The sequence below is a fragment of the Panulirus ornatus genome, chromosome 63 (assembly GCF_036320965.1).
Source record: "Panulirus ornatus isolate Po-2019 chromosome 63, ASM3632096v1, whole genome shotgun sequence".
NCBI lineage: Eukaryota > Metazoa > Arthropoda > Malacostraca > Decapoda > Palinuridae > Panulirus > Panulirus ornatus.
The window spans coordinates 29,120,672-29,145,870 of record NC_092286.1 but is presented as its reverse complement, the minus strand read 5'-3'; the positions used below and the strand labels follow the sequence as shown (position 1 = coordinate 29,145,870).

General features: G+C 39.8%; 1 protein-coding gene across 7 annotated transcripts in view; it reads right to left on the bottom strand.

The window, feature by feature from the left end:
- The window catches only part of LOC139745975 (enhancer of mRNA-decapping protein 4-like), a 188,591-nt gene that overhangs the window by 81,449 nt on the left and 81,943 nt on the right, over positions 1-25,199 (bottom strand). For 6 of the 7 annotated variants that reach the window (XR_011712036.1, XM_071656723.1, XM_071656721.1 and 3 more), the window contains 6 exons: positions 22,356-22,535; positions 17,378-17,574; positions 14,567-14,671; positions 13,991-14,221; positions 11,658-11,778; positions 8,728-9,226 (listed from right to left, as the gene is read on the bottom strand). Coding sequence is in view for 6 of the 7 variants with exons in the window: in XM_071656723.1 (XP_071512824.1) it covers positions 8,728-9,226; positions 11,658-11,778; positions 13,991-14,221; positions 14,567-14,671; positions 17,378-17,574; positions 22,356-22,535 (1,333 nt within the window). In the remaining variant the exon portion in view is untranslated. The remainder of the gene's footprint in view (positions 1-8,727; positions 9,227-11,657; positions 11,779-13,990; positions 14,222-14,566; positions 14,672-17,377; positions 17,575-22,355; positions 22,536-25,199) is intronic. The other variant, XM_071656727.1, reaches the window with a different exon arrangement.

The following is a 25,199-nucleotide window of genomic DNA, read 5'->3' as shown; positions in this document are numbered from 1 at the left end:
CATCAAAAGGTGGTAATATGCTGTCTATGGACAGATACAAGGTATATGAAGTAGTTATGATAAACAACTGAAAAGTCTGAGAGGGTTGGCAGAGGATGGCAAACTCTGATCATGTGCAATTTGCATTGTAAGAGAACTAGATAGTGGAGATGTGCAAATGAAGTTGATGTTCATCTGCTCCTGACTCTACCTCACTAAGGCAGGAAAAGCAAGTATTCATAAATCAAAAACCACTGGCAGCAATGGCCATCCAGCAGAGAGGATGGGTGGCTCCCCACTCCAGAACTGCTGATACAACTTGAAATCATTAATTTACTGTGGAAATTTCCATCCTAAGTTGCAAAGCAACATCCTAAATCAAAAGGGTTAGTACATTTGCCATTGATTATGGGGAACAGTAACTTGTTCTATGCAGGAAATTACACACATACCATCACCACAATCGATTCATTCCAATCAAAGCTCGTACAGCAGGATTTCATAAACAATCCATGAATGAGTGCACAGCTCAGTTTCCTCTTAGGTTGGCTATATGGTATATCAACTACAGTAATTTTTCATCACTTAATGTTCAATCAAGCTCCATTCTTAGCTAGGTTATGTGGTATGTCAACTACTAAAATACAGTCTTCTCATCACTTAATGTTCAATCAGGCTCATAATGTATAAAACATCAATGAATCTGCAAACATCCCTGTATATCAGCCAACCTGGCAATCTAAATGTACCTCACCCATATGCTTATCCAGAGTGGATATAGCCAGCTCATCCTAATCTTATGCTCTAGTATGATGAGTTAAGTAGTAACTATCATGGCCTCTCGATCCTGTTATATCTGTAATATCCCAAGTGAGTTATTTCCAGCCAAAATGCTACCAACATCCACAAAACCGTTATTGATTTATCTCGATATTTCATTTATTACACACACACACACCCGTGGCATTCCACATGGCTTAGTCATGGAACCACTGAGTGATGAAGATTCCACCAACTCAAGAGGGGGACCTTAATGAAGACCAAAATTGGTATGATATACGGCTGATGAAATTCACCCTAAGTATGCACTGAGTAATGAGGATATGGCACATTGAAAGAAGGCCTTAATACAAATAATCCTGAACAGGAAATAAGCTCAGGAAATCTGTGCACGAGAGGGACTTAAAAGTCACCTTTGTACCTACCCTGTTACCATTTTGGAGAAGGGTAACAGAAAAATAGTCTGCCGGTCAAACCACTTCACATCACACACTGTCCTCAAACATTTCATTTTCAACACATCCACCCACATTTAAAAGGTATGCAAACTTCATTAATGAAACCAGTTATATTTAAAGGCAAAACTCCCTGTATCATACATGTGAGTACCTACATGTACTCTCTCCCTCTCACACACAACTTTCCTATATCATGCATGGGCGATACATTCCTGGGAAAATGCATGTACAGTGAATCAGCTCACAAAGAACCCAAAAGAACAAGAAAAACAAAGGAGCATTCTCGACTCCTCACAGTCTCCCATTGGTCACTCCTGCCTACATTCAAGGGCATCTGGCTTTGAAGAACCAAGACCACCAAATTTGTCTCCATTTGCCCATTCAAAGTAAGTCTCATAATTCACATTCCAATCATTTTGTAAGCATTACTGAAAGACAACAACTCTAGTTTTCATTCTTAATTGCGGCCTATGTATTAAAGTAGTTCAATATCACGAAGTTTTTAAATTACTTACTCCCATCACATTTTGTTCCTATATGGTAAATATTTATCTTTTTTTTTCATTATTTTGCTTTGTCGCTGTCTCCCACGTTAGCGAGATAGCACAGGAAACAGATGAAAGAATGGCCCAACCCACCCCCATACACATGTATATACATACACGTCCACACATGCGAATATACATACCTATACATCTCAACGTATACATATACATATACACACACAGACATATACATATATACACATGTACATAATTCAAACTATCTGCCTTTATTCTTTCCCATCGCCACCCCGCCACACATGAAATAACAACCCCCTCCCCAAAATGTGAGCAAGGTAGCGCTAGGAAAAGACAAAGGCCACATTCGTTCACACTCAGTCTCTAGCTGTCATGTAATAATGCACCGAAACCACAGCTCCTTTCCACATCCAGACCCCACACAACTTTCCATGGTTTACCCCAGACGCTTCACATGCCCTGGTTCAATCCATTGACAGCACGTCAACCCCGGTATACCAAATCGTTCCAATTCACTCTATTCCTTGCACGCCTTTCACCCTCCTACATGTTCAGGCCCCGATCACTCAAAATCTTTTTCACTCCATCTTTCCACCTCTAATTTGGTCTCCCACTTCTCCTCGTTCCCTCCACCTCTGACACATACATCCTCTTGGTCAATCTTTCCTCACTCATTCTCTCCTTGTGACCAAACCATTTCAAAACACCCTCTTCTGCTCTCTCAACCACACTCTTTTTATTACCACATATCTCTTTTACCCTATTATCACTTACTCGATCAAACCACCGCACACCACACATTGTCTTCAAACATCTCATTTCCAGCACATCCAACCTCTTACGCACAACTCTATCCATAGCCCACGCCTCACAACCATATAACATTGTTGGAACCACTATTCCTTCAAATATACCCATTTTTGCTTTCTGAGATAATGTTCTCGACTTAAACACATTCTTAATGCTCCCAAAATTTTCGCCCCCTCCCCCACCATATGATTCACTTCCGCTTCCATGGTTCCATCCGCTCCCAAATCCACTCCCAGATATCTAAAACACTTCACTTCCTCCAGTTTTTCTCCATTCAAACTTACCTCCCAATTGACTTGACCCTCAACCCTACTGTACCTAATAACCTTGCTCTTATTCACATTTACTCTCAACTTTCTTCTTTCATGCACTTTACCAAACTCAGTCACCAGCTTCTGCAGTTTCTCACATGAATCAGCCACCAGCGCTGTACCATCAGCGAACAACAACTGACTCACTTCCCATGCTCTGTCATCAACAACAGACTGCATACTTGCCCCTCTTTCCAAAACTCTTGTATTCACCTCCCTAACAACCCCATCCATAAACAAATCAAACAACCATGGAGACATCACACACCCCTGCCGCAAACCTACATTCACTAAGAAACAATCACTTTCCTCTCTTCCTACACGTACACATGCCTTACATCCTCGATAAAAACTATTCACTGCTTCTAACAACTTGCCTTCCACACCATATATTTTTAATACCTTCCACAGACCATCTCTATCAACTCTATCATATGCCTTCTCCAGATCCATAAATGCTACATACAAATCCATTTGCTTTTCTAAGTTTTTTTTTTTTTTTTTTGCCGCTGTCTTCCGCGTTTGCGAGGTAGCGCAAGGAAACAGACGAAAGAAATGGCCCAACCCACCCCCATACACATGTATATACATACGTCCACACACGCAAATATACATACCTACACAGCTTTCTATGGTTTACCCCAGACGCTTCACATGCCCTGATTCAATCCACTGACAGCACGTCAACCCCGGTATACCACATCGATCCAATTCACTCTATTACTTGCCCTCCTTTCACCCTCCTGCATGTTCAGGCCCCGCTCACACAAAATCTTTATCACTCCATCTTTCCACCTCCAATTTGGTCTCCCACTTCTCCTCGTTCCCTCCACCTCCGTCACATATATCCTCTTGGTCAATCTTTCCTCACTCATTCTCTCCATGTGCCCAAACCATTTCAAAACACCCTCTTCTGCTCTCTCAACCAAGCTCTTTTTATTTCCACACATCTCTCTTACCCTTACGATATTTACTCGATCAAACCACCTCACACCACACATTGTCCTCAAACATCTCATTTCCAGCACATCCATCCTCCTGCGCACAACTCTATCCAAAACCCACACCTCGCAACCATACAACATTGTTGGAACCACTATTCCTTCAAACATACCCATTTTTGCTTTCCGAGATAATGTTCTCGACTTCCACACATTCTTCAAGGCTCCCAGAATTTTCGCCCCCTCCCCCACCCTATGATCCACTTCCGCTTCCATGGTTCCATCCCCTGCCAGATCCACTCCCAGATATCTAAAACACTTTACTTCCTCCAGTTTTTCTCCATTCAAACTTACCTCCCAATTGACTTGACCCTCAACCCTACTGTACCTAATAACCTTGCTCTTATTCACATTTACTCTTAACTTTCTTCTTTCACACACTTTACCGAACTCAGTCACCAGCTTCTGCAGTTTCTCACATGAATCAGCCACCAGCGCTGTATCATCAGCGAACAACAACTGACTCATTTCCCAAGCTCTCTCATCCACAACAGACTTCATACTTGCCCCTCTTTCCAAAACTCTTGCATTCACCTCCCTAACAACCCCATCCATAAACAAATTAAACCACCATGGAGACATAACACACCCCTGCCGCAAACCTACATTCACTGAGAACCAATCACTTTCCTCACTTCCTACACGTACACATGCCTTACATCCTTGATAAAAACTTTTCACTGCTTCTAACAACTTGCCTCCCACACCATATATTCTTAATACCTTCCACAGAGCATCTCTATCAACTCTATCATATGCCTTCTCCAGATCCACAAATGCTACATACAAATCCATTTGCTTTTCTAAGTATTTCTCACATACATTCTTCAAAGCAAACACCTGATCCACACATCCTCTAGCACTTCTGAAACCACACTGCTCTTCCCCAATCTGATGCTCTGTACATGCCTTCACCCTCTCAATCAATACCCTCCCATATAATTTACCAGGAATACTCAACAAACTTATACCTCTGTAATTTGAGCACTCACCTTTGTCCTCTTTGCCTTTGTACAGTGGCACTATGCACGCATTCCCCCAATCCTCAGGCACCTCACCATGAGTCATACATACATTAAATAACCTTACCAACCAGTCAACAATACAGTCACCCCCTTTTTTAATAAATTCCACTGCAATACCATCCAAACCCACTGCCTTGCCGGCTTTCATCTTCTGCAAAGCTTTTACTACCTCTTCTCTGTTTACCAAATCATCCTCCCTAACCCTCTCACTTTGCACACCACCTCGACCAAAACACCCTATATCTGCCACTCTATCATCAAACACATTCAACAAACCTTCAAAATACTCATTCCATCTCCTTCTCACATCACCACTACTTGTTATCACCTCCCCATTAGCCCCTTCACTGAAGTTCCCATTTGTTCCTTTGTCTTACGCACTTTATTTACCTCCTTCCACAACATCTTTTTATTCTCCCTAAAATTTAATGATACTCTCTCATCCCAATTCTCATTTGCCCGCTTTTTCACCTCTTGCACCTTTCTCTTGACCTCCTGCCTCTTTCTTTTATACATCTCCCACTCATTTGCATTATTTCCTTGCAAAAATCGTCCAAATGCCTCTCTCTTCTCTTTCACTAATATTCTTACTTCTTCATCCCACCACTCACTACCCTTTCTAATCTGCCCACCTCCCACGCTTCTCATGCCACAAGCATCTTTTGCACAAGCCATCACTGCTTCCCTAAATACATCCCATTCCTCCCTCACTCCCCTTACCTACTTTGTTCTCATTTTTGTCCATTTTGTACTCAGTCTCTCCTGGTACTTCCTCACACAAGTCTCCTTCCCAAGCTCACTTACTCTCACCACTCTCTTCACCCCAACATTCACTCTTCTTTTCTGAAAACCTCTAAAAATCTTCACCTTCGCCTCCACAAGATAATGATCAGACATCCCTCCAGTTGCACCTCTCAGCACATTAACATCCAAAGTCTCTCTTTTGCGCGCCTATCAATTAACACGTAATCCAATTGCGCTCTCTGGCCATCTCTCCTACATACATACGTATACTTATGTATATCTCTCTTTTTAAACCAGGTACTCCCAATCACCAGTCCTTTTTCAGCACAGAAATCTACAAGCTCTTCACTATTTCCATTTACAACACTGAACACTCCATGTATACTAATTATTCCCTCAACTGCCACATTACTCACCTTTGCATTCAAATCACCCATCACTATAACCCGGTCTCATGCATCAAAACCATTAACACACTCATTCAGCTGCTCAGCTGCTCCCAAAACACTTGCCTCTCATGATCTTTCTTCTCATGCCCAGGTGCATATGCACCAATAATCACCCATCTCTCTCAATCACTTTCAGTTTTACCCATATCAGTCTAGAGTTTACTTTCTTACACTCTATCACATACTCCCACCACTCCTGTTTCAGGAGTAGTGCTACTCCTTCCCTTGCTCTTGTCCTCTCACTAACCCTTGACTTTACTCCCAAGACATTCCCAAACCACTCTTCCCCTTTACCCTTGAGCTTTGTTTCACTCAAAACATTCAGGTTCCTTTCCTCAAACATACTACCTATCTCTCCTTTTTTCTCATCTTAGTTACATCCACACACATTTAGACACCCCAATCTGAGCCTTCGAGGAGGATGAGCACTCCCCACGTGACTCCTTCTTCTGCTTCCCCTCTTAGAAAGTTAAAATACAAGGAGGGGAGGCTTTCTAGCCCCCCGCTCCCGTTCCCTTTAGTCGCCTTCTACGACACTTGAGGAATGCGTGGGTAGTATTCTTTCTCCCTATCCCTAGGGATAAATACATCCCCTAAAAAATTTTTTACTAGTCATAAAACGCACTGAAATGTAACAGCTCCCAACATCTTTTTTCACTTCATATCAGTAGTCCAAATTCATTCATGAACCATCTGGTTAGGCCTGCACAAAGTTTTCCTCTTTGAGGGTATATAATGTGAAGACTGGCTGGTGGCTAAGTGTAATTGGCTGGCTGTTGTGCATATCAGGAAGAAGTGCATCAGAAGACTCGGATGGCATGAGACAAAGTGACTGCATCATGCAGTTTGGTAAGCAGGCATCTCTGGGGTAAACATATTTGTCGGAGTAACTACTTTTTTCAGTTTTTGTGTAGATGTATTTGAAATATCACATTAATCTAATCTCAACACTGGAGCCAACTTCATAGGTTACCTTACACAATGAGGTAGGTCTTCCACAAAACAAGACACCAAACTGTGGAAATGATATAAAAGGAAATACAAGTACACCTGCTCACACAAGACAGAATAGTTACATCCCTAAAGAAATTTACCATCACTCTCCTAGCCCATGAGAGAAAAGAATCCAATCTGCATAATCCCACTTCCCTGAATGATCATAAAGATCCTTATAATCAGTCTTTCTTCACTCAACCTTCCCAAAACCACAAACCATTTCACCACATCCTGGTCAGCTTTCTCAACTGCAAATGCTTACTACCACATCTCTCTTAAAGTCACTCCTTACACAATCAACTCACCTTAAACCACATGATGCCCTTATGCAATTCATAGCATAAGATGAAATATTACTCCTCTTAATATATGGGCATGAAAGAAGGTATGAACTTCTACTTGACCATGTATGAAGATGATACAATGGTCATAATGGAAAGGAAAAGAGAAAGACTAAACAATATAAGGTAAGCCTAGACAAACATCAAAGTTGGTATGATACATGGTCAATGAAATTCAACCAAAGTTCATGTAGAGTAATAAGAATGGGTTACAGTGAATGATAGCCACAATATGAATATTATCAAGCAGAAAAAAGCTTCAGGAATAAGTGTGACTGACACTTACATGTCAATATCACCCATAATTTGTCACCAAAATACCACACTTGGAGAATAGCAAAAACTGTTTCATGGCAAACATGAGAATAACATTCACGAGCATGGCTACAGATATATTCAGCATCACTCACATCCTACATTAGGCCAAAACTAGAATATGCTTCTCACTGCACTTAATGAAACAAAAAACTAATTGAGAAGATCCTGAGAAATGCAACAACGACGGTATCAAAATCAAAAAGGCTAAGAAACGAGGAGAGGATAAAGGCCTTAAATTTGCCCACTTCAGAAGCATGAGGGGTAAGCTGATCATAATCTCTAAGTTTTTAAATAAGTTTGATGATGCAGAAGTAGAAAAAACAAAGGTCACAGCATGAAATTAAAGAAACACTTTCTTAGAAATAAACTGAATGAGAATATAGTAATTGTGATAGTATACATAATATCAGAAAGTGGAAGGGTGGTATGGTGAAGAATGTTCAACAGATAGGGGCCCCAAAAATGCAAATAATTTCCCATAGAGTAAAAATAGTTAATCAAAAATATTCAAGTACACATACCAACCCATCCACCCCACCACCCATTCAAAAAAAAAAAAAAATTACCTGATCTAAGCCTTCATTATATCTTCAGATTCTGCCTTAGTAGGGAAGGATCAGGAACACAAACCTCATCTGCACATACTAATTCTTTACACATCATTTATAATGTACTAAAACTAGAACTTACCATCCAAAGCCAAACTCAACAGACTATTATTACATGGTTCACCTTGACTGCTTCAAATACCCTGTTCTGGCCCAATGACAGAATATTGCCCCCAATATAAAACATCAAACCATGTCATTCTGTTCCATGCACATCTCTCACACTTCCAAATATTCACACCTCAATACCTAAAAGCCTCCTTCATTCATCCTCTCATCTCCCTTTTGGCCTCTGTCCCCCCTTTCATCATACAAAGGCAACAATCATTCCATTGCTTAAACATAAAAATAAATAGCAGTGAAAATAATTAAGGTACTGTGCTTACATATCTACTGGTTGCATGGGAGCCTTTGCTTCCTGGAGATCATGGGTGTGTACTGTTGGTGACTTCTGAGAAGGTGAAGTTTCAGGAAGAGGAGATGGTTTCAAAGATAACTGTGGTATGGTACTTAAGGGTTGTGGTGCTGGATGCACTGACTGTGGTGTTGAATGCACTGACTGTGGCACTGACAATGGTGGCTGTGGCAAAGATGTTGGTGGCTGAGGCATTGATGTAGGTGGCTGAGGTAAAGAAGGTGGTGGCTGTGGCATGGATGTAGGTTGCTTTACTAAAGATGGACGTGGTTGTGGCATAGGTTGTGATTCTGGTATTGGTGGAGGTGGAGCACTAGGCTGAGGCTGTCGATGGGCCTCTGGTTCCTCTTCCTCTTCATCTTCTTCCTCTTCTACTTCTTCTTCCTCTTCATCATCATCATCTTCAGCCATTCCATCCTCTGCTGCCTGGATGTCCTCTTCATCATCATCTGCATAATCTTCACTCTTTCCTATATATAAATTGATACTATTAATTACTCTCTTCACTCTTGCCTAAAAGTAAATTGATACAATTGATTAACATCATAAAAAGTACACACTGGAGAATAATCTTGGGTTACACTTATCAATATTTAGGACATGAAAAATAAAGCAGATCTTATATTAAACTTACAGATAAAAATAAATAACTCGTGAAGTAAATTGGCAGACTGACAAATGTTTTAAAAAAGCTTTCAAATGAAGGTACTGAGCTATTACCAAGGATGACATCATACAAACGTAAAGGATAAATTTGTTTACAGGTTAAGGTCTCTTTACACATGCTGTTGAAAAAATTAAGAAAGAAAAATTGAAAAATTCTTTTAAAAATTAACAGATTTGTTGTGTCTGTAGCCAAGGATCCCTTTACAGGAATCCCTTGGGACTCAAAAAGACCTCTACATCTACCAAACAGTCCTAAGGATTTAGGAAAGAAGAAATACTGAAGAAATAAAACACTCATATTTTGCCTTTGACTTTCATTGTTTCTCTCTCATTCTTCCTTTACTCTGTCACCTCTGAATAACAACCCACTAAATACTTCCTTGTTAACTAGTTATTCTTAGCCTGCAACAGTGCATTCTGAACACACAACTCCCTACTTATTTATTATTCATTTTGCTTTGTCGCTGTCTCCCACGTTAGCGAGGTAGCGCAAGGAAACAAACAAAAGAATGGCCCAACCCACCCACATACACATGTATATACATACATGTCCACACACACAAATATACATACCTATACATCTCAACATATACATATATATACACACAGACATATACATATATACACATGTACATAATTCATACTGTCTGCCTTTATTCAACCCATTCCCCCCGCATGTGCGCGAGGTTGCACTAGGAAACGACAACAAAGGCCACATTCTTTCACACTCAGTCTCTAGCTGTCATGTAATAATGCACCGAAACCACAGCTCCCTTTCCACATCCAGGCTCTACAGAACTTTCCATGGTTTACCCCAGACGCTTCACATGCCCTGGTTCAATCCACTGACAGCACGTCAACCCCAGTATACCACATCGTTCCAATTCACTCTATTCCTTGCACGCCTTTCACCCTCCTGCATGTTCAGGCCCTGATCACTCAAAATCTTTTTCACTCCATCTTTCCACCTCCAATTTGGTCTCCCACTTCTCCTCCTTCCCTCCATCTCTGACACATATATCCTCTTGATCAATCTTTCCTCACTCATTCTTTCCATGTGACCAAACCATTTCAAAACACCATCTTCTGCTCTCTCAACCACACTCTTTTTATTATCACACATCTCTCTTACCTTATTATTACTTACTCAATCAAACCACCTCACACCACATATTGTCCTCAAACATCTCATTTCCAGCACATCCACCCTCCTCCGCACAACTCTATCTATAGCCTACGCCTCGCAACCATATAACATTGTTGGAACCACTATTCCTTCAAACATACCCATTTTTGCTTTCTGAGATAACGTTCTCGACTTCCACACATTCTTCAACGCTCCGAGAACTTTCGCCCCCTCCCCCACCCAATGATTCACTTCTGCTTCCATGGTTCCATCCGATGCCAAATCCACTCCCAGATATCTAAAACACTTCACTTCCTCCAGTTTTTCTCAATTCAAACTTACCTCCCAGTTCACTTGTCCCTCAACCGTACTGTACCTAATAACAACTCCCTATGTAAAGTAATCTCTGTTGGTCATTTCTTGATTATATCTAAAAATTTTCTTTTAATTCTTTTGTCTAAAAGAAAAAAAGGTATTTGGTATGTCCACAGCCTCTACTAATTCTATTCTTCCATCTCTAGCTGAAATATGGTCTTCTTCCAGTCCAAAAAACAAATGACATCTATTCAAAATTTACAAACTCACTCTATCCTCATGCAGTCTACCTGTAAACCAACTCTTGCAGCAGCAAATCATCCCATGCTCTTGTTTGTTCCTAAATACTCTTCACTTTTTAAACCCCTCCTATCAGACTCCAAAGACCTCTCTAATTGTTCTGTCTTTTAAACACAGTGTAGTGCCCTCTATATAACTTCAACTGATATCAACTCATTTTTCTGATTCAGTATCCCCAGATCTCTGTTCTACTAATTCAGTACCTACTTTAGGTCCTTCCTCATCAGAATTCCACTTACTCTTAGTCTTACACTTAAGTCATGAAATCTGTATGATAGGCATAATTATCATGGTAATCATACTGGATGAAATCCTGCTGAGTATATCTTATTTAGGAAGTAATATTGCGCTTTGACCCCTTAGAGAGTACTCTCTCAGATGTTCACCGAGCTTGCTAAAGAGGTAAAAAATCAACATACGTGTATGAACAGATGGAAAAAAGGCAGTAATTCTAAGAATCTACTCAACCAAATTGATTGCTAGATTTATCCTACCATTCTGTGAGTGAAGTATCTGCTGAACTTCCAATGATGGCGATGATGTTGCACTAGTACCAATTCGACCCACAGAAGATGATGCAACCTCTGAGGTAGCGAGAGGAGCATCATCTTTACCCTGTATCAAAAAAGAAAAATCATAAACATAACAGAAAGTAAACAACTTTAACTGTCTATACTTTTCTGGCCATGCTGCCCACACTACCAGTGATACTCACTGAACACAGATTATCAATTTCCATTAAGATCAAGAGGGCAAACTGCCACAGGACCGGCTTCAAATTTCAGCAAATATCCAGTATATCTCATAGTAGTCCCGAGATTATAAATACATATACCAAAGTTTGAAGTTCAACTGTCAAGACTATTTTGCAGTGGCCATCCCCTTGAGGGAGTTCCCAAAGGGAACAGCCATCAGAGATTCAAACAGACCGATACATGGGAGAGTAAAATAAAGGAGAAAGCTTAGAGTAAAGGTGAACTACAGTAAGAAAATGAGGTGCAGCAGGGGTATGATACAGGATGGTTTCAGAGTTAGTATGAATGGGGTCACTGATGACGGAACCACAATGGATACAGGGAATCAAAAGACGGGAGAGGGAGATATTGTCCTAGATGCAGTAATAAGCATGTGGAGGGAGAGGTCAGTGTCTGTTAGGGTAAAGATGGCTTTGTATAAAGGTATAACCAAACTAGTGGTGCTGTACAGATGTGTCTTGGTCCTTAAAAGTAAAAAAGAGGAGGAAGGTGAATATGTTGGAAATGAAATACTGAAAGACAACATGGTGTGTGGCAGTTTGATTACACAAAGAATGAAGATGTGCAGATCTGACCATGTGTTGAATAAAGACATTAAAAGACCAGAGGTGAGATAAAACATAAAGAGATATAAGAGGACACTACACAAACCTCAACAATTTCCAGAGGTGAGAAAAAACATAGAGAGATATAAGAGGACACTACACAAACCTCAACAATTTCTATGATAATACAGACTGAGAAACGAAATTCAGGAGCCAGGAACCAGGGATTTGTGATGAGAGGTTCTGTGAAATTCAAATTGAAGAAACAGAAACATAGATACCTCTGGCCTCAAATACAGGGGAAATGGTAAGAAAGAGGAAAGAATGGTGTAACAGAGCCAGAAACAGGTAGAGTAGGATATAAAAGAAAGAACAAAGAAACTTTGAAAAGAATCCTGGGGACAAGGTAGGAGAAAATTCAGAACTTTCCATGAATTCATCAAGATTCAGCTATCAGTTAAAAAAGTGGCTAATCAGGCTACAGGATTCAGATGGAAGGATACAAGAGGAACTCAATATCAAGTTCAAAAGTGTTTTCACAATGGAAAACACTATCTATATTCCCTCCCACCAGAGAGATAGAGTGGGAAGGAGGTTTTATAAATAAAACATTCGAGATATACAGAAAGCAAATTTATAGAATGATAAAAGATCTAAACCTATACAAGGATCATGGTCCCAAAGAGATTTCAACATATGCACAGTGAAACTGTGCACATTTAGGGCTGATAAACCTCCTGAAATAGAGTCCAAGATGTCACTGAAGAGAGGTGCCAAAAGAATGAAAAAAAAGTTGAATTTTATACCTGTACATAAGAAAATGAGAAAGGGAAAAGCTTTCAGCTTTTCAAAACCTACATCTTTCTCACCTGACCCTACTTTCATGAAGGCACCAGCTGTTACGATTGGTTCCACTTTGTTCAAAATATAAGTCAGCTAGAGATGTGATATGACTAGAGAGTAAAAACTTTTGGTTGGAAGGGGGAAAAGAACCTGATATACAGACAAACTGTCTACAAACATATGCAAAGTTCAATAAATTCATATTTCGATTCATGAAACAAACTAGTCAAAGTAATTCATATGCCAGCTAAATGTATTCTATGGCACAATCAAAGGGACTAAGCCTTCATAACCTTATAACAATAATCGAAAAACAATCTACAACAGATTTTCGAAGGCCACAAGATTTAATGCAACAGATGGAACACTCGAAAAAGTATGCAAAAATATGAGACTAACATAAAACGTTGAGAGGTGAAGCAATTATGAGCAGGTACAAAGAATGAAAAAGGAAAGATTGAATATACATGTTCATATGGAGAGGGTTAATCAAGATGAGAGGGAAAGCAAAACATTGGATGAGAAGTTTCGTGGTTCCTTTTTATGTAAATCATGATGAAATAACACATTCATCTCCCTCAATGTGACATATACATATTTAAGTGAAGTGAGAAGAGTTATGAATAAAATCATTCAAATAATCAAATTTTCTTTCAAAGACATCTAGCATGGCCTGCTACTAACCTGCACACCTCGAGGTGGGGGAGTGCCTGAGGGTGGAGGTGGCAATGCAGTAGCAGGTGGAGATTTGGATGATCCAGCTACAACTGAACCTAATATGTTAAGGCTATTGTTGTTCTCAGACTCACTGCTTGGCATGAGAGTCCCTGAGCCACAGCGTAACAATAATGACAAGGCAGCATTCTCAAAGTCTGCAGTGTATGGTACATCATACTTGTTGGGGAGAGAAGTAACCTGGTAACACATAAAACTTCATGTAACAAACGCTGAAACTAAGGTTGTAGGACTGACAAAAAGTTGGAAATATTCTTTACGATAAGCCAACATAATGAATACTTAAGAGAAGTTCACACTTCCTAATCCCAGAGTTTTTATATTCAAAGATATATTCAAATATATCTAATGTTACAACTTCAATTCCAGAACAAACCAATACACTTATATAATAAACAAACTCTGCAGAGGCTTAAGTTTTATTGCTGCTGCACTTTCCGACTCTCCAATAAACTTATAATCTTTTCACTCCCACGTTAAAGTCTCCTGCACAGACCTGCAGCTTTTATGCTATTCCCAACCCACCTTGTTAGATACTGAGCCTTCCTCACTACCATCTTCAGGATGATCTGAATCCTCTGGCTTCCGTGGAGAACTGAAGGAGTCAGGTGTTAGAAGGTTCATGGGTGGCTGAAAAGAATTTTCCAGTTAATTAACCAACCAACATATGGCAACTTCCTCCCTACATAAAAAGTAGCTAGTGCCAAGTTTGCATCATCTTAGTTATGGCAAACCATATATACTTCTAATGTACTTCCATTCTGCCCATTTACCTCTGTTTCCCCTTACATCCACTTCAAATTGTTTGGCGCTATTTTGTTTTCCTCCATGTCCATCCCCTATTCAACAGATTTACATTCTTAACTCAGTCCAATCTTATATGAACAACATCCCATTTCTTCATCCTTCACATCATCCACTCTCCTCTATTGTGACTCTTTCTAAAACCTGTGTCACCCAAGTATATCTAAACAAATAGTATCACTCCTTAATGAATCTTCTCCACTTAGAGGAATGAAAATCCATTCATCAATCACAAGCAGATCACTATCACAGCAGGTCTTATTGTATGGGTACCTACCTATCTACAAAAACCTACAATGAGATTTTGCCATGATGGCAGGGCTAATACGAAGTGGTTTATCACATGATGCTGTTTCCTTCAACTGCAACTCTTCTGTTTATATCTTTTTATCTATTCTTATGTTTGCTGAAGTGGCACAGGAAACCAAATAACCTAATCAAGGCAATGTTATTAGAGTCTATGGGACCCAACCCTAGGCAGACACTCTGGTTCTGGTGTAATATTCATGAAAATTAGAGAGTGGTAGTGAGCTAATGAAGTTGTTCTTCATTTGTTCATAGCACTAACTTTTTACACAAAACACAGTAAACATATATGAAAAATGGGTATGTTTGAAAGAATAGTAGTTCTGCAAATGTTATATGATTGCAAGGCATGGGCTATCTATAGGTTTGTACAGAGGAGGGTGGATGTGTTGGAAATGTTTGAGGACAATATGTGGTGTAAGGTGGTTTGATCGAGTAAGTAATGATAGGGTAAGAGAGATGTGTGGTAATAAAAAGAGTGTGGTTGAGAGAGCAGAAGAGGGTGTTTTGAAATGGTTTAGTCACATGGAGAGAATGAGTGAGGAAAGATTGACCAAGAGGATATGTGTGTCAGAGGTGGAGGTAACGAGAAGTGGAGAGACCAAATTGGATGTGGAAAGATGGAGTGAGAAAGATTTTGAGTGATCGGGGCCTGAACATGCAGGAGGGTGAAAGGCATGCAAGGAATAGAGTGAACTGGAACGATGTGGTATACTGGGGTCGACGTGCTGTCAATGGATTGAACCAGGGCATGTGAAGCGTCTGGGGTAAACCATGGAAAGTTCAGTGGGGCCTGGATGTGGAAAGGGAGCTGTGATTTCGGTGCATTATTACATGACAGCAAGAGACCCAGCGTGAACGAATGTGGCCTTTGCTGTCCTTTCCTAGCGCTACCTCGAACACATGAGGGGGGAGGGGGTTGTTATTTCATTTGTGGCGAGGTGTAGATGGGAATGAATAAAGGCAGACAGTATGAATTATGTACATGTGTATATATGTATATGTCTGTGTCTGTATATATATGTATACGTTGAGATGTATAGGTATGTATATTTGTGTGTGGGTTGGGCCATTCTTTCGTCTGTTTCCTTGCGCTACCTCGCTAATGCGGGAGACAGCGACAAAGCAAAATAACTAAATAAATAAATAGATAACATATATTTCAATCACGTTAAAAACTACCACCATTGTATTGACTGGAGTAATGCCATCTCAGTTATCAACTCTTAACTCCAGCACCACGAGAAATATCACTAAATCTTCCATCATCAAATACACAAATAATTATAACCTTAATATTAGAGAAGGTCTATACAAATTGAATAGCTTTATTGTTGATAAAATTTGTAAACAATTCCCCTTCTTGTCCACATTTTTATGATACGCTTATTGTCTCTTGGACAATCACTTGTTTACCAAATGGCGTCCTAGCTACGTCTCTTCGTTGTATATCAGCTGACTTACATTTCTTTCTTGTATCACCCCTGATGATGTGATTACTACTCGAAAGTGAACTTGGGAACTTATCGCATTTCATTTCTCCCTTGGTCTCTTTTCTTTCTTTTAAACTATTCGCCATTTCCCGCGTTAGCGAGGTACCGTTAGGAACAGAGGACTGGGCCTTTTTTGGAATATCCTCACCTGGCCCCCTCTGTTCATTTCTCCCTTGGTCTCATAGGAATATATATATGTGTACATGAGTGGAAGGGCCATTCTTGTCAGATACCAGGAGCCACCTTGCTGACATGCGAAACAGTACTAAAGTATAATAATAATATATAATGAGGATAATGGTACTGCAAATATTTTTTTCATACATATTTGCCACCTCCCACATCAGCGGGGTAGCGATGAGAATAAAGGACTGAGCCTCAGAGGGGAAAATCCCAACTTAGCCCCCTTCACTGTTCCTTCTTTAGGAAAACTAAAAAGTCAAGGGGAGGATTTCCAGCCCCTTGCTCCATATGCATCATAACCATCAGACAAAAAGAAGCAGTCTCATTGAGAAACTTCTCAAAACAAGACAATCATTTCCTTACTCGAGTGTGGCCTTGAAGCTATAGGAGCCCATAAGGGGGACAGTGGCATTGTACAATCAAAGCACACGATGTAACACAATACAATAATTCAGGAATATTTTTCCGTCATTACACAATGAAGGGCAATCCAATGTGACACAGATAACATATAAGACATGAAAACTCAAAACCCATTTTTGCTACATACCTGAGAGGTAGGAGGTGTCTGGAGAGCACTGCGCTGAGATGAAAGACTAGAACTCTGTGGTGAGGTGAGAGCATCAGGTGGAGGTGGTGGTGGTGGCTGGTCCTCTACCCCTCCACCATCAGCACTTCCCATCCCCTCTACCTCTGATACAGATGTACTTAGATTCACACTCAAATCTGTTAGACCATCACGCACCACTGTAACCAGAGAGAGGCTTTAAGGATACCTTGAAAAACTTTGCCCTATACACATAATAGCAGACCTGGATTGCCAATAAAATGCAGAATGATGTCTTAAAAGAAGAGAAAGCTTCATATAAAACAAAGTTCAAAAGTAATTTCTTTTCCTTTATAGTATGTATATGTGCATGTGTGGGCGTTTATGTGTGTACATGTGTATGTGTTTGGGTTGGGCCATTCTTTCATCTGTTTCCTTGTGCTACCTCACGAAGTGGGAGGTGGTGATTAAGTATAATAAAAAAATAAAATTATTTAGAGTACCATACCTCCACCATCAGCACTTCCCATCCCCTCTACCTCTGATACAGATGTACTTAGATTCACACTCAAATCTGTTAGACCATCACACACCACTGTAACCAAAGAGAGGCTTTAAGGATATCTTGAAAAACTTTGCCCTATACACATAATAGCAGACCTGGATTGCCAATACAGTGCAGAATGATGTCTTAAAAGAAGAGCAAGCTTCATATAAAACAAAGTTCAAAAGTAATTTCTTTTCCTTTATAGTATGTATATGTGCATGGGTGGGTAGTTATGTATGTACATGTGCATGTGGGTGGGTTGGGCCATTCTTTCATCCGTTTCCTTGAGCTACCTCACTAAGCGGGAGATGGCGAATGAGTATAACAAAAAAATAAAATTATCTAGAGTACCATACTGACAAAGGCAAACCATGCCTCAATAACAAATATCTCAGATGAAACAAAAATAATACAAAGACTGAGAAAAAGAATGAAAATTAATGTGAGCTCTCAAGAGCTTTAAGATCTACCTATAAGAGGTTAAAGGTAGAGGGAGGGATGAAAGTGTTGGAAATGAAATGACAGAGGACAATATGTAGAGTGAGGTGGTTTGATTAAGTAAAGAAAGGGTACAAGAGGTGTGGAAATAAAAAGTGTGTGGTTGTAAGAGCAGAGAAGGGTGTGTTGAAATGGTTTGGATATATGGAGAGAATGCATGAGGTTCACAAAGACGATATACATGTCAGAAGTGGAAGGAACAAGAAGAATGGGGAGACTAAATCAAAGATGGAAGGATGGAGTGAAAAAGATTTTGCACGCTTGGGACCTGAACATACAGAAGGGTGAAAGGCATGCGTGGAATAGACTTAATTGGAACAACATGGTATATTGGGGCAACGTGCTGTCAATGGTCTGAACCAGGAAATGTGAAACGTCGAGGATAAACTATGGAAAGGTCTGTGGAGCCTAGATTTTGACAGAGAGCTGTGGTTTTTGGTGCTTTCTAAATGATAGCTCATGTGTGGATGTGGCCTTTCTTTGTCTATTTCCTGGCAATGTCCTCACTGACACAGGGCAGTGATCAGGTGTGAAAGAGAAATAATTCATAGGTTATCATTTCTTTCATGCATTTATGCTGTTTATTGGGAATGGATGATGGAGAACAAGTATGAACATGTATATGTGCATATATGTGTATGTATATGAATGAACATGTGTATTTTACCATTATCATTATCATCATACATAATCGCTGTTTCCTGCATCAGCAAGGTAGCGCCAGGAAAGAGACAAAGAATGGCCCATCCACTCATATACACATTTAAACACCCACATACACACATATACATACATATACATATCAACACATACACACATGTACAAAGACATTACATACATACACATGTACATATTCATACTTGCTTACCTTCATCCATTCCAGTCACTACCCTGCCCCACAGGAAAACAGCATCACTATCCCCTGCTTCAGTGAGGTAGTACCAGGAAAACAGACAAAAAAGGCCACATTCATTCACACTCAGTCTCTAGCTGTCATGTGTAATGCACCAAAACCACAGTTCCCTATCCATATCCAGTCCTACAGACCTTTCCATGGTTTACCCGACGCTTCATGTACCCTGTATTTTTGTAAATATATGCATATGTAGGGTGGGGGAGGGGGCGAAAATTCTGGGAGCATTGAAGAATGTGTGGAAGTCGAGAACATTATCTCGGAAAGCAAAAATGGGTATGTTTGAAAGAATAGTGGTTCCAACAATGTTGTACGGTTGCGAGGCGTGGGCTATGGATAGAGTTGTGCGCAGGAGGGTGGATGTGCTGGAAGTGAGATGTTTGAGGACAATGTGTGGTGTGAGGTGGTTTGATCGAGTAAGTAACGTAAGGGTAAGAGAGATGTGTGGAAATAAAAAGAGCATGGTTGAGAGAGCAGAAGAGGGTGTTTTGAAATGGTTTGGGCACATGGAGAGAATGAGTGAGGAAAGATTGACCAAGAGGATATATGTCGGAGGTGGAGGGAACGAGGAGAGGTGGGAGACCAAATTGGGGGCGGAAAGATGGAGTGAAAAAGATTTTGAGTGACCGGGGCCTGAACATGCAGGAGGGTGAAAGGCGGGCAAGGAATAGAGTGAATTGGATCGATGTGGTATACCGGGCTTGACGTGCTATCAGTGGATTGAATCAGGGCATGTGAAGCGTCTGGGGTAAACCATGGAAAGTTCTGTAGGGCCTGGATGTGGAAAGGGAGCTGTGGTTTTGGGCATTATTGCATGACAGCTGGAGAGTGAGTGTGAACGAATGGGGCCTTTGTTATCTTTTCCTAGTGCTACCTCGCACACATGAGGGGGGGGGGATGGTATTCCATGTGTGGCGAGGTGGCGATGGGAATGAATAAAGGCAGACAGTGTGAATTGTGTGCATGGGTATATATGTATGTGTCTGTGTGTGTATATATATGTGTACATTGAGATGTATAGGTATGTATATTTGCGTGTGTGGACGTGTGTGTATATACATGTGTATGGGGGTGGGTTGGGCCATTTCTTTCTTCTGTTTCCTTGCGCTACCTCGCAAATGCGGGAGACAGCGAAAAAGCAAAATAAATAAATAAATATATATGTACATGAGTGTGCATATATGTATATGTGAGCAGATGTGCCTTTTTCATCTGTTTCCTGGTGCTGCCTCACTAGCTCAAGGAAATAGCAATCAAGAATCAAAAAAAAAAAAAAAAATCTCTTGCTCACTAAGCAACCGTCACTAACCCTTCTAATATCCAAGCAGTAAGTACCATTAATATACCTCCCTGGTTGCTGGCTGCCTCCTAACTACTACTTACCTATGTAAGCACTGCTTCCTTAAATTCCTCTCATTCCTCACCCACTGCCCTTGCTTCATTTACTCTGACTTTGTGCAATTCTACTCTTACACTCTCTTGGTATCTCCTTACACAAGGCTAATTCTATTTCCAAGCTCACTAACTTTCACCACCCTCTTCCTGCCCATATCATTTCTTCTCTTCCTAAAGTCTCTACAAACTTTTAAATTCACCTCCCCTTAGCAATGACGAGACATCCCAACAGCTGCCCTTCTCAGCACATTTACATACAAGAGTCTTTCTTATACATGCCTATCAATTACTTCACAGTCCAATAATGCTATATTTTTATCAACCCTACTCTCCCACACACACTAACATTTCTATGTAATATTAAAATATGCATTTTGGCTTCCTTAAAAAATTCAACAATCACTAATTTCTCCAATACTTTCATTTCTCCCACTGTTATCAAATAATTCATATTTGATACTGAGACTCCAAATTTTCAGCATTCAGTGAGTACACATTCCCCCAAAAAACTGCAACTGCAGGTGTCACATAATGGGACAAGTCCCGCCCTCTATCAAGTGGCAACAGGAGAACATGGTATGGCCAATTATCATTCAGCAAAGATTTGTCTCAAAAATACGTATGATCTGAAAGAAGGGAATAAGATTCTAAGTGCTTACAGTGGTGAGAGTTAAAGAGAGTTTAAAGTCTTTAGAAAAAGACTAAGCGAGAGATATAAGGAGCTAGAGTTGTTAGAATGGTCTCCTTTCTGGCATGCATGTTGAACCAAAGCATGCTTCTAAGGAGGGAAATTTTGGCTTTTCTGAGATGAAACAAAGCATGGATCCAACCTTGCCCAGATGCAAACTCCTTCAGAACACAGAGGAATGACATCTGATCTATACACTTTGTCCCCCTGAAGCTGGGTGAGAACTCAAAAGACCTTGCACAAGGAAAAGACAGGAGATGACATGAGTTCAATAGGTGGAAGTGGGGGATTGGGCAAGAAGCAGAATAATCCAAAGTAGAGTTACAGGAAATAACGATGCTGAAAAGATCAGCTTTATCGACTGGTGAATAAGATATAAATTGATTAGGTATAAAATCAGGTCATAAAAGTGGAGAGGTTGATTTACAGCAGTTGGAGATGCTTTTGGCTAAGGAAATGAAATGAAGGCAGAATGAGATTCAGGAAAAGGATAGGGTCCCAAGGCCCAATATGCTCTGTCTCTGATGCAACAGGCATTATAACATGAAAAATCAAACTATGATTGAAAGTATGAAGATTCAGTTGAAGGAATGTAGGGCTCCATCCTAGCCAACAAGAGCTTCACTATAAGGTCAACATAACTGGATGCATCCTGGCCAGCAAAGAAGTATTTACCTAAAGTCAGAATAAAATATACATAACCATATCTATTTAAAACTTTTTTTTAAATACATGCTGTGTCAAAATGTATCAAAATAGAGTCTACACGAGTGTTACTTAAAATTTTGCTAAAAGTGTTGCTCACTTTAGCTTCCAAGACCTCAAAATAGCTTAGTGTATCTTTGCAAACAGGAATTTTTTGTAGTAAAACAATATTAAGTGCAAGGATATTCATCAGCATTTCTGTAGAGATTGCAAGCTACAGTTCAACGAATCTTACCAATTGAATCCTGAGATGCGCTAAGATCCAGAGTACCAATGTTTGAATGTCCTGTAAGTGGTGTGGCAGGCTGGAATCTCAGAGTTGCTTCTTGCAGAGACTTGGTGTTAATCAAAAGGCAACGCATCACTACCCCATCCACAACATCTACACTGTCTCCTTCATCATTATCATCATCATCTGCAAACCAAAAGATTAAGATATGCAAATAATGTCCATACCTACAGTGCTACTAAAATAATTTCTATAAATGAACAATATTTTTTGCTTCTCAAAAACAAAAATAAAATTTATGTCTTGTATTTGGTTTCTCTTATGACAAATATCAAGGCCCTTATTCCAAACAGAAGTGAGACTGACAAATTATCTAACATCCATCATCCAGCTTAACATAGGTCTTTAAGTCAACTTAATGCCATGTAAACAGCTGGTTGAGCAACAATACCATCACCATAAGGACTAATTCATCTAGAAAATCATACTTTTCACTTATAGCAAGGTCCGCCTCAAGAACATGGGGAGTCTTCTTAACCTATATATCTATATCTCTACAACACCTGCTCCCACCTGAAAATCCCTAAAGTGGGTAGCCAGAGCAATAAGCTGTCCATGACAAGTGATCTCCAGTGTCACTTCTTAGCCTTTCGTGCCTCACTCTTAATAGGCCATTGACAGAGGGCAACTCTAGCAAAGCGTTTACAGAAGCTTCTACCTACATGCTCCTACAGACTACTTCTATTTAATACTCTTGCCTAATCTTCCTATCGACTACTTCTATCTAATACTCTTAAAACACTGTATATTCTTACAAGTAGTTTCTTGTAACATAAAACAGGAAGAATTTGTCCTGTACAAAGCACTACTCTAACAACTGGGGAGCCTAGCCTCTACTAAATAAACTTCATCAAGAGTGAACTCTAAAGCAATCTCACCTGTCAAGTCTCCCAGTCTCACCTCACAGTTTTAGACACTTTCACAATGCTGTGCTGTCGGTTCTCTTTCCTTCTTCCATGAATATCACTTCACTTTCTGCCCCCCAAAGCTGACTGCATGCCTATCTCGGTGAACAGCTAGACTAGAACAATCAGCACGATACTGTGCCATATATGCTCTGTGTCACCCTTGGCAACCCAGTGCGTGGAATATAGTGACATCTAATTCTTTACCCACATCAGTAAGTTACAGTGGAACTATGTTTCACAAAGATGTGCTTCCATTTGTCCCACAAGGTATTAGTTTCACATGCTTTGTAATCATGACACAAAGATAAGGATATACGAGTAAACACTGAAGTGTTGCAGATAACACAAGAATATATAAAAAAGAGGGAAAACAAAGATCAAGATAAGCTGCAATTATATCTGAATACAAAACACAGGCAAGCATAAAAAAACATAATGGAATTTACTGAGAAATCAGAACAAATAGGTTGTGTAACAATTAACAGCATTTCAGCACCCTGTAGAGAAAGGTCCTACATGATAAAAAAGAATGATTAAGGACCTGACGATTACTGTAAATGAAAAACTTGAATTTACAGAACACAGATAAAACAATGCTTTCAAGCTAAATACTAAGTGGTATGATATTTGATATCAGCTTTTGCAAAAACAGAATGAAAACTAATGTTCAAGATTTTTTCATAATTGATCTCCCACATTTTGCAAGGTAGCACCAGGAATAGAAAAATAAAGATTAAACCTATATACAATAAGTAAAACTGAACATTACTGCATTCTATGCTTGCTAGTTAAGCAAGTGGAAAAAACAAGTTACCGAGAATAAACACTTTAAAAGCAAAACTAATAGAATGGACCTCTTACAAACTACCACCTGTGACTGAAAGAACTTGAACTTTATGGCCAAGAACAGAGAAGAGAGAGATACAGGAAAATATATGCCTGGCAACAAACAGAAGAATAAATGAAAGTAAGCTCGAAAAAATTTTATATGCTAGTTCAGTTTCCCATGTAGTAAATTAATGCCAAGAACACATAAACAGCCTGATTTGCTTACATCTGCTCTCTATGTCATATACAAATAGACCAAAACCAGAGCCCCACTATCCACAACCAAGCCCCAAAGACCTTTCTGTGATTTTCCCTGATTGCTTTATATACCCTGGTTCAACCTGCTGATGGCATGTCACCCCTTGAATATACATCCCTCCCATATGCTCTAACCCAAGCACATCTCTTAACTTTCTGTATGTTCAGACCATGATCACTCGGCATATTTCATGAAATCATTCCAACTCCTAACCCATCCTCTACATATGTCCAAAACATTTTAGCACATACTCTTCAAATCTCTCATACATACTGCTATCACTACCACATCTCTCTCATCCTATCATTTCTTATTCAATCAACCTTCATCACACCATACATTGTTCTCAAACATTTCATTTCTAACACATCATCCCTCCACCATCATTTTCTATCAATACCAGACAAAAATTTAGGCATGCCCAGTGAAAAAGTTGGAATGATTATATCTAATGCCATACCATGTGAACTATGAAACAAACATGGTGACTAAAGAAATATCCAAAACAAGATTAGACTTATGGCTGATGACAATACTACTTGAACCCTGAAGAAGAGATAACTACCCCAAAAGATATGTTGAAAAAATATTACATAATAAACAAGACATGCAGCAAGAAGAGGAATGATGATTAAAGAAACAGCATCAACCAAAAAGCAAGACAAGTGCTTACCCTCCTATCATGGCACTCAAGCATCTGTACAGCTTCATTTTCATGATAAAACGTTTTTCCCAATTTTTCAGAAATTTGTCTCTTTACACATTACCTAATGCAGGATTGGTGAACCTTTTAGA